The following is a 9,669-nucleotide window of genomic DNA, read 5'->3' on the forward strand; positions in this document are numbered from 1 at the left end:
GTAAAAGTAGTGGTTTGGTCCCTCTGACTGATATTTTATTATATATGACATCATTAGATTATTAATACTGAAGCATCAGTGTGTAAGCAGCATGTTACTGTTGTAGCTGCTGGAGGTGGAGCTAGTTTGAACTACTTTATATACAGTTAGCTAGTTTAGTCCAGTGGTTCCCAACCTAGGGGTCGGGCCCCTCCAAAGGGTCACCAGATAAATCTGAGGGGTCGTGAGATGATTAATGGGAGAGGAAAGAAGAAAAAACAAAGTTCTGATACACAAATCTGTTTTCAGTTTTTGGACTTTTTTTCTAATCTTAGATTTTTGCCGAAATATTGGATCATTTGAACATTTATTGAAATGAAACCATGTGAGGTTTAGAGGGAAAAATCACTATTTGGTGGAGCTGTTAACAACTCATAGACATCTGAAATGTGACCCGACTACACACTGCTTTTTGTAAGACGTCAAAAGCCAAAAAGGTTGGAAACCACTGGTTTCATCTTTAACAATGTGTTGTATTTTAAAAGCTTGTTATATTATCCATTGTGTCAAATCTCCATCTGAAAAGTAACTAAAGCTGTCAAATAAATGTAGTGGAGTAGAAAGTACAATATTTCCCTCTGAAATGTAGTGGAGTGGAAGTATAAAGTAGCATCAAATGGAAATACTCAAGTAAAGTACAAGTATCTCAAAATTGTACTTAAGTACAGTACTTGAGTAAATGTACTTAGTTACTTTCCACCACTGTCTATTTCTTTCCATTGACTTACATGCATTCATGCTGCCTGTACATATTTGTGCGTAAATCTGTTCTGCTTGTATGTAAGATCAGATACCAAAGGGCGTAATACAAAATCTGAGCTGAAATAATTCAAATCAAAATTCAATATATCGCAATACAAAAATGCAACAACACGAGTCGTGGGGCAGAAAAATGAATGGTGATATTAGCTCCACTTTAGTCTGCTGTAGTAATCACAAATGAGACGCTTGCCCATCACAATTTCACAAGCTGTCCATCCAAATTAGTAATGACATTTTTAAATTGTTGTTTACATTCTAGCAGCCAATGCCAATGTTAGAAAGATTTGCGTCTCAGAAATAAACATAATTCTGAACAGTCAGACTTTGTTGTCATTGAACTTTTATTTATTACATCGTATCGTGGTTGTATTGCATCTTGAACCCCATATCGCGTATCGAATTGTATCGTGAGATATCGTCCCATCCCTAGAAATGATATTAAGAAGCTGCACATACGCAGGCCCTTGCATTACCTGGCCTTGGTGAAAGAATTAGGGCAAGATGAATAGTTTACTACTCTAGCGGGGGCGTGCCAACTATGCCAGGCTCCAGCATCAATAGCAGCGAACACACGGAGTAATGGATGTTCGACCACGGCTGAGTGCTGAGTCGGCATGGTGTCGATGCACTCAGCTCGTCCTCCGTCTGGTCTAGACGGTAGGACCGTAGCACCCGCGGGAGACGTTCCGTCCCGAGGCCCGCTTTAACCAAAAGCTTTAACCAGTAAAACAGCACAAGTGACACAAGTCGATATTGAAGATGAAACCAATTATATTTCTCTACAGAGCTCTAGTTCTGAAGCCTTGTACCTCACATCTCTACTGGCTTTTACATCTAGTAACTATGCTCCCACATCACAGGACTGCTTAACTAGACTCTTTTCTGGAACTCTGCGCCTTCTAAATGGATTCTGAATGAGAATTTTTTTTACCCCCCGCAATTATTCTAAAGCAATATCTCACTTTTTCTGACACATTTGCAATCGCTTATCACAATGTACACATGTTGTACGTATGCTACTGGCTTTTTGCCTGAATTATACCGTGTATTTTCTTTGTCATCTTCATTTCTTGTTTTCGTGGCTCTCTTGAAAAAGAAATCTCGATCACAATGGGACAGCCTGATTACATGCAGGAATCTAATTTCGATTCGCAACCTGAAGGTCTAGCCTTTTGAAAAGGGGACAAAAACATTGTGATACAATCAGAGGATGGAAGGGGAATATTTATCATTAAAAGACAGCTTACAACACAAAAGGGAAGAGAAAGCTCTGTCTTTTTCACCTTGGGTCTGTGTTCTATACGCAGCAATAGGAGCTGTCTTCCAGCTCCTCTTCAGAGGTAAGAGCTACTTAAGAGCTGATTGAAATAACATTAACGTCTGTCTCCTGCCTTCCAGAGTGGTCATTGTGCATTACGGCATAAGAACAAAGTTAATGTAGGGCATATGCTAACAGCAACTCTCTGACATACTGGTTCTAACAAGTTGAGACTAATTTTTTATTTTTTTATTTTTTTTATTTAGCACAAAAGAGTAATTCAAACAACATATCCATAATGTATACCAACATCATAAAGATCATATGCAAGGAAGACCAAAGAAACCCAGAGGGGCTTATGGAGTGTCTCCCTTAATAACAATCATACATAATTATGAATGAATATAGTATAATGAAACCCCAAAAAAAGTTTAGAAAGAACAAAACAATATGAACAAATCAATAGGTAAAGTAATACTGTTAAATAAATAGGGGGAAAAGCGGAAAATAAGTAAAAGAATATTAAAAGAACCCGAAAAGAAAAGGAAAAGCAGAGTAAAGGAATAAAGAGAGAGAAAAAAAACGAATGATTTAATAGCACAGCTGAGGTGTGTGTATATCTGTGTGTGTATGTGTGTGTGTGAAGTATGGAGCTGAACTGAGACAACTGCTAAACAAGCCATAACTAGGACACTATGAATTATGCATCAATATCCAGATAGCTGAGCTGTAGCAGTGACTTGATTACCTGTCATATATAATTCGACTGCAGTATGATTATGAAAGAATCCATACAGTAGAGGAAAGGCACTCTCGTGCTCTGTGCATTTTTAGGAACACATAGTGACAAAATGACCATATTAGTAGTCTTTTGAATAAAGGTAACTGATTCTTGCTTGAAGAGTCTTTGTTGAATTGATCTAAGTGTAAAAAGCATTACAATATCTTAAATACAGTGATTAGAAGTGTTATTTTTTCATAATGTAATGGCAGGTTTGTTTTTAATTCAGTTTCATTTTGATGCAAATATAAAATAAAGATTTTGACAGATTGAGTGATGTTTAGTCGAGACAGAGGTGGAAAATAACGCAAATGCCATGAATTGTGTAGTTTTGCCAAAAGATGTGAATGGGCCCAACAGTAGTGTTGATTTTATTTTCTTATGTTGCGTTACATTACTTGCACTTAATTAATACAGAACATAGTTATACAATATGCTAAACTTGTTTTGTTTTCACTATCATGTGCTTTACTAAACACAACTGGACTTTATGTCCCTAAACTTACTTTAACTTCCCGGTGTCCTTTTTTCAGTACTGTTCATTCTAGGGCTGGGCGATATGGACAAAATCAAATATCACAATATTTTTTACTAAATACCTCGATATCGATATTGCGACAATATTGTAGGGATGACTATTGGTGCTTTCCCAAAATATTTACACAATGAGATTTTTTTTTTTCAGTAATGTCGGTAAGTTCAGAAAATGACATCACTTTACTGTAATGCAGCCTTTAAAACCAGGGAAAGACACTTATGCCATATCACGATATTACGATATCCAAAATCTAAGACGATATCTAGTCTCATATCACGATATCGATATATTGCCCAGCCCTAGTTCATTCGTAGTTTCAGAACATCCATTAGCTACGCTTTGCCGGGTTTGTTTCTTCTTTTTGGTTTTTAAATTGGTCTTGAATCCAATTCCCGGGTAGCATTAAAAACTCTTAAAAAAATCGTTCTGAAACCTGCAGACACCCCTGAACGTCATAACACCACACTGATCTAACATCACTTTTTTAAAACTTCCTCTCAAAAGTAGAGTCCACACACTGAAAGCCCCCCCCCCCCCCCCCCAAGGTGTAAATTCATGAACACCTAAGCACTGTGCTCTCCATCAGACCGGCTAACTTCCCTCCCTTCCCTGAACTGCTTCTGCTCTAGATCTAGAGTCTGCAGATCGCGTGGGAAAACGGACACGAACTAATCGGACTGTTACTCGAGAGACTGGAGGACACTCACCCTGTTAAAGCGCTTGGCCTGGAAGAGGTGTCCGTTGACTCGGTAGAGCTTCCTCCATCTTCTGGCCCCGCGGCGGTAGATCGACTCTAGGAGAGAGAGGAAACAGTTGTAGAGCAGCAGCATGGTGAGGGACGGGATTGAAGCGATGGAGAAGGGGGGATAGAGGCGCTGTGTGCTAAAACGGAGAGAGAGAGAGAGGGAGGGAGAGAGATGGAGCGATAGGAGAGTGGTGAAAGCCCTTTTAAGCCTCTCTCTCTCTCTCTCTCTCTCGCTCTCCTGTGAAAGTGTGAGAGGGGGGAAGGAAGACAACCATCAGGTTTCTCTGCTACATAAACGCATGCTCACACACACACACACACACACACATGCTCAGCGCTTCCCTCCCTCTCCTCCCCTTCTCTTCTTTCACCCTCTCCTTCCGCCGTCATCCTCGTCCCTTCTTTCCTTCCTCCTTTGCCTAGCTCCGAGCCCTTCATCTCTCCATTTCCTCTGTTCTCCCGGGTGATGGGTGGACTTATTAGTGCTCCGTAATGCGTTGTATTCAGATGAGACCATGAAGGTGTGAGCTATTTATACCGGGGTGATGTAATCGGCTATTAATAAACCGCCGGGCATAAACATAAGCGAGCAGTGTGCTTAGGCGATAGGGTGGATCTGTCCGTGTACTTCACCTAAGTGGATGTGAAATGTGTATTTCCGAAATGTCAACTGTTTGAAAAAAAAAAAAAAAGTGACCTACTCTCTACTTTGTGTCATTAATCCTTATCAAGGAAGGGAATATGATAAGCTTAAGTGGCATTAGTTTCAACTTCAAATTCTTTTTGATCGAGAAAAATAATTAGGTGAGGTGAGAAAAATAATGTCCGGACCTTTCCATAACTCTGATAACTTGATCACTTATAATAGAACTTGACAAGGTGTAATCATGCCCTAATAAGGGCCCTCAAACCAAATATATGTGTTATGTTTTCTAACTACTTTTTAGTATGCCATCATCGGTGTTAGGGGTTACTTGTACTACTTTATAATGCATTAGAGTACTCAAATTATTCTTTTGTGGTAACTAGTAGCACATTTGTTTTTGAATTCTTGTAATCTATTATTAGTGACTTTTACAATTAGAATATCATTACTTTTATCTTTCCTTTATATTGTTTCATTTATGTTAGCACAAATTTACGGGTCATGGTATCTGCTCCCCTTCAAAAAATGTCCCCGCAGGTGCAAAAGGAGTCAAGCAAACTCATCAAGTTAAAAAACATCATTATCAAACATCGTGATCATCAGAGCATACTTTTTAGCACAAATTTAGAAACTAGAAAAAAGTGAAAATTCTGTTATATTGTGCCGACAACATGCTGTTAATTGAAAAATCACAATGTAAAGTATGCTTGATATAAATGAGATTGCCTTACTGTTTTAAAAACAGAGCAATAGTCTTAAATTACAGCACACATTGTGATAACTTTATTTAGTTTATACTCGAGCCAAGAGCCTATAACTTTTAGTTTAGCTTGTGCTATTCCTATCTAGCAAGGCCACTACAGTCATCCTATAGTGCTTTACATTAAACAGCTAGACTAGGCTCTCTGCTCTTCTTACACATCACCACATTTTCGATGCAACCTGCAGAACCATCCTATTTTATCTGATTCCATGATCGCATGGAAGTCAATGAGGCTAAAAAGCTAATATGGTCTATTGTATCATTACAGAGTTGTTAGCCTGGAAATAGTACAAACTAAAATGAAAACATCATTTCAGTGTAAATGCATATAAAAAATAAATGTTGAGATGATTTCTTGTTGTTTTTTTCCTGAGAATCCATGCTTGTGCGTGTCCAGGCTAGCATTGTGGCTAATCAGCGCTCATTGGCTAAAGGGTTCATAAATAATAAGTAGCTAGCTCCCGTCACATGACCCATTTACGACACTTTGTGACAGCAACTGCCACTTCACCTGCTGTAGTATCAAGTAACTACAGTTAATAAAGTAAGAAAAACAAAGATTAAATAAAATCATTGCTCCCGGACTCTTCAATACTTCCACACTCAGCAAAACACCACTGCCATAAAAAGGTTTGCTACTGCTGGAATAGCAAAGTAAAGTAACTAGTTGCTTTTAAAAGTAACTTTCACCAACAATGGCCATCGTAATAAAGCCAGTTAGATTTTTTTTTGTATAGAAGAGCATATTGGATTGATTTCATCCTGATTCAAATTCAGGGTATGAAACCATCATTCAACAAGGGAGATGAATCAGAGGCTAATGAATGATTACCTTGGTGTCAGATATGATTAAAGGCAACCAATTTATTTCTATTAGCGGCGGGATGTGTTGTTTCCAGGGAATCATATCAGATGTCGCTCAAGTTAGATAACACTTCAGTCCAATGTGCTATCACAACAAATACAGCACTGGACAGCAAAGAGGAGCTCATCAAAAGCAGGGAGTGATTCATGATACTAGACATAACCAAAAATCTGATATCAGCCAGTCAGTATCGTCTACCTCTTATATGACGGATATGATGCAGTTTGATTGATTACATATGTATTATAGAACTATAGAACACTCTATTACTCTATGTGAAGACCTTAACCTGATTCTAATGTGACATTTAGATCGGATTCCACACAAGTATGCCTGAAAATGTATTACTATTATTATTGTTATTATCATTATTATTAGTAGTAGTAGTAGTAGTAGTAGAAGTAGTAGTAGTAGTATAAGTATTGTTATTATTATTGTTGTTATTATTCTGTGTTTCAATGGAGAGTTTTAGTGTCCCATGGTCTAAATATTGTTCCACCCTGGCAAGAATAAAATTCTTGACAACATTTTTTTGACATTCAATTTGGTCACATTTTAACCTTTTGAATGTCAGCATAAAATACTGTCTATCAGCAGCTTCAATCCAATAATATCCATATTTGGCCTTTGGGATATATTGTATTTTTTCTGTCATGGGCTGTCAAACATACAGCAGGCTACTAGCTGAGATTTGCTAAACATGAATCGTTAAATACTGATGCCACAAAAATCAGCACAGCATGAGGTGAACCGGTTGGTTGAACCGCATCACGCATCCCCCCCCCCCCCCCCCCTTACAAATTATTCACTAGCTGCTCTCCCAGTACCTCGCCCCTGTCTGGACTGGTTTTTCAGTCTGGTTGGTTGATCCGGTGATGGGTGCGGCTGTGGTATCCTCCTCCGCTCACTCACTCATTTTTTTTTTTTTTTTTTTTTTTGTGCCTCTGTTGCCATGGTAGCCCCGGCCCACCATATACCAGCTGTGGTTAGTTAGCAGCGAGGATGACGTTAGCCTTGTCTGCAAATAAAAGTGAATCTTAAAAACAAATCCACCCCCCCCCCCCCTCCCTCCTCCTCCTCCTTCTCCTTCTTCCTTCTCCTGCCAAAACGAAGCTGCCATTGTGCAGGTTCAGATGGAACGTGCTTTTTTTTTTTTTTTTTTTTTTTTACTTGTTTATCTCTGGTGAAATGGGTGCAGAGCCGGTCCCTCTGTTTAATTTTTCATGCCCCGGGGTGAACTCTTGTCCCAGTTGGTTTAAATAGGGGAGCCCGCACCGTCTTAAATATTTAAGCCAAGAATCTTTTCCTCCCTCTTTCTCTCCATCCCTCGCCATTGTCTGCAATGCGCAATATTGACATTATTAAAGCCAAAAAAAATAAATCTCACTCTCACATTGTCTCTCGCGAGCAATAATGACAATCGCTGTGAGATTCGGTATAAAGCTTTGTCTCCATTTCCTGCATTGGGTGAATTGGAGATTCAGTACTGAATATCTGTTTTTTTTTTCCTTCCTCTGTGCTGTCCCAGCTAGAATTTGCATTGTGCTCATCTCTATATGCAGGCAGCCAGAGAGAAAGGGATTTAAACACTCTACCAGACACTTGGCAACTGAGCTACTGAATGAGGATTAAGGGGCGGAACGACAACAAAACTCCTGTCAGACTAGCAACCTATCCTCATCGCAAAAGTCTAATGTCGGCTATCACAGGAGTAGTACCGACCGAGTCCGACCCTGGCGCCTCTCTACCTCGAACGGAGGCCCGGGGAGAGATGAAAAAGACGGAGAGGAGAGAGAGAGAGAGGGGGGGGGAGACACAAAAGAGGTCCTGCCCTTTAGCGTCTCGTCTGTGAATTCTCTCTAATCCTGTTAACTCGAGGCCTCCGAAGGAAAGCGCCGGCCTGCCTCGGCGAATCATTGCAGCGCGTTGCCATGGCGACCCAGTATTTCATCCCTTCCGCCCCGTACTGGTGGGTGGGTGGGGAGGTGGGGGGGGGGGAGTCGGGGTTGACACGACGTGCCACTGCAGAGAAGCACACATTAGCCAATTACCTTCACTCTGTGCGAGGAGGCGTGTTGGCGTCCATACGTGAGCCTACACATCACGTTACAGTTAGTCAGATGCTAAAAACAGTGGATTTGGTTGAGTTATTTGCGGGGCATGATGTTTTGCAAAACCGCAGCTCTTGACTCAGTGCCATTAAGCGGAGTGTTGATGAAAAGGTGAGCGGTTACAGAGACAATGCACAAAAGGCAACCGTCTACTGCATGCATCAATCTCTGGGTTTAAGTGGAGCTGAATATTCCATTAATAATCGGCATAAAAGCCCAATTGGAATAAAAAATGCCTCAAACGGACTAGCACGTTCTCGTGATATTTTGTTGGGTATGAAAGCAAGAGGTATAAAGCTTTGATCATCCATTCGACGGGAGAGCATGAGTAGCTAAAAGCCAGGCAAACTCTTTCAACTTCTTTCATTGGGTGGAATAAATAATACTCTTTCTGTGCATGTTCATCCCAGCTGATCTGCAGGTGATGCAACTTAACTTTTGAAAGATGTAAGAATTGTTGAATGCTTCATTGGTCGATAGATTTGAAGAAGTGAAAACCAGAATCTGAATCTGGTATTTTTTTGTTTTATTTCGCATGTGACTGTAGCCAATTAAATGCACTTTCAAAATCAGAAAGAGCAGGTCTACTTGTCTTTTCTTTGAAGCCTGAGCTAAAGCGGACTACAAAATTCAACCTGATGTAGACTGAGCGAAATAACAACTTGACTCATGCGGCCCCGGGGCCGTACCATCAGCACATGTCTCCAGATGAGGTCGGTCCGTGTGAAGTGTGAATTCACACACCAAATTAGACTCGGGTGAGAAGGGAGAGTGTGTTGCTGGTGGCTAGAAACCCATCCAGGAGCAAACTATGACAAGTAGAGGGACAAATGGGAGTCAGAAGTGGTACATCATCGTCCGCCATCTATGATTTCATGACTAATTTCTCTTTAAAGTCAATTCCTGCTGTCTATGGGTGTGTGAGTCAGCACTATACAGTAAATACTGCCACGATATTGACCCAATTCTTGGTCATGTCAATGACACCAAAAGAGATATACTGTACATGGCAAGGCACCAAGGGCATCACTTAGGCTTAACTGTTACTGCATGCTTTAGCTGGCTTTTTTTTTAACCACAATGATCAGATTATCAATGTGGCAAAGCTAATGACATCCTCTAGAACAGTGGTTCTGAACGTGGGGTCCGGGGACCACCAGG

The 9,669-nt window shown here is 40.3% G+C and overlaps 1 protein-coding gene across 1 annotated transcript in view; it reads right to left on the bottom strand.

The window, feature by feature from the left end:
* prkcz (protein kinase C, zeta) overlaps positions 1-9,669 on the bottom strand; it is a 134,032-nt gene that overhangs the window by 52,154 nt on the left and 72,209 nt on the right. Inside the window, exon 5 of the mRNA XM_071536210.1 lies at positions 4,086-4,171. Within this exon, the coding sequence (XP_071392311.1) occupies positions 4,086-4,171 (86 nt within the window). The remainder of the gene's footprint in view (positions 1-4,085; positions 4,172-9,669) is intronic.

This window comes from Centroberyx affinis, unplaced genomic scaffold, assembly GCF_046629955.1.
Source record: "Centroberyx affinis isolate AG114_WGS23_722 - 3 ecotype Tasmania unplaced genomic scaffold, CSIRO-AGI_Caff_v1 ptg000185l_1, whole genome shotgun sequence".
NCBI lineage: Eukaryota > Metazoa > Chordata > Actinopteri > Beryciformes > Berycidae > Centroberyx > Centroberyx affinis.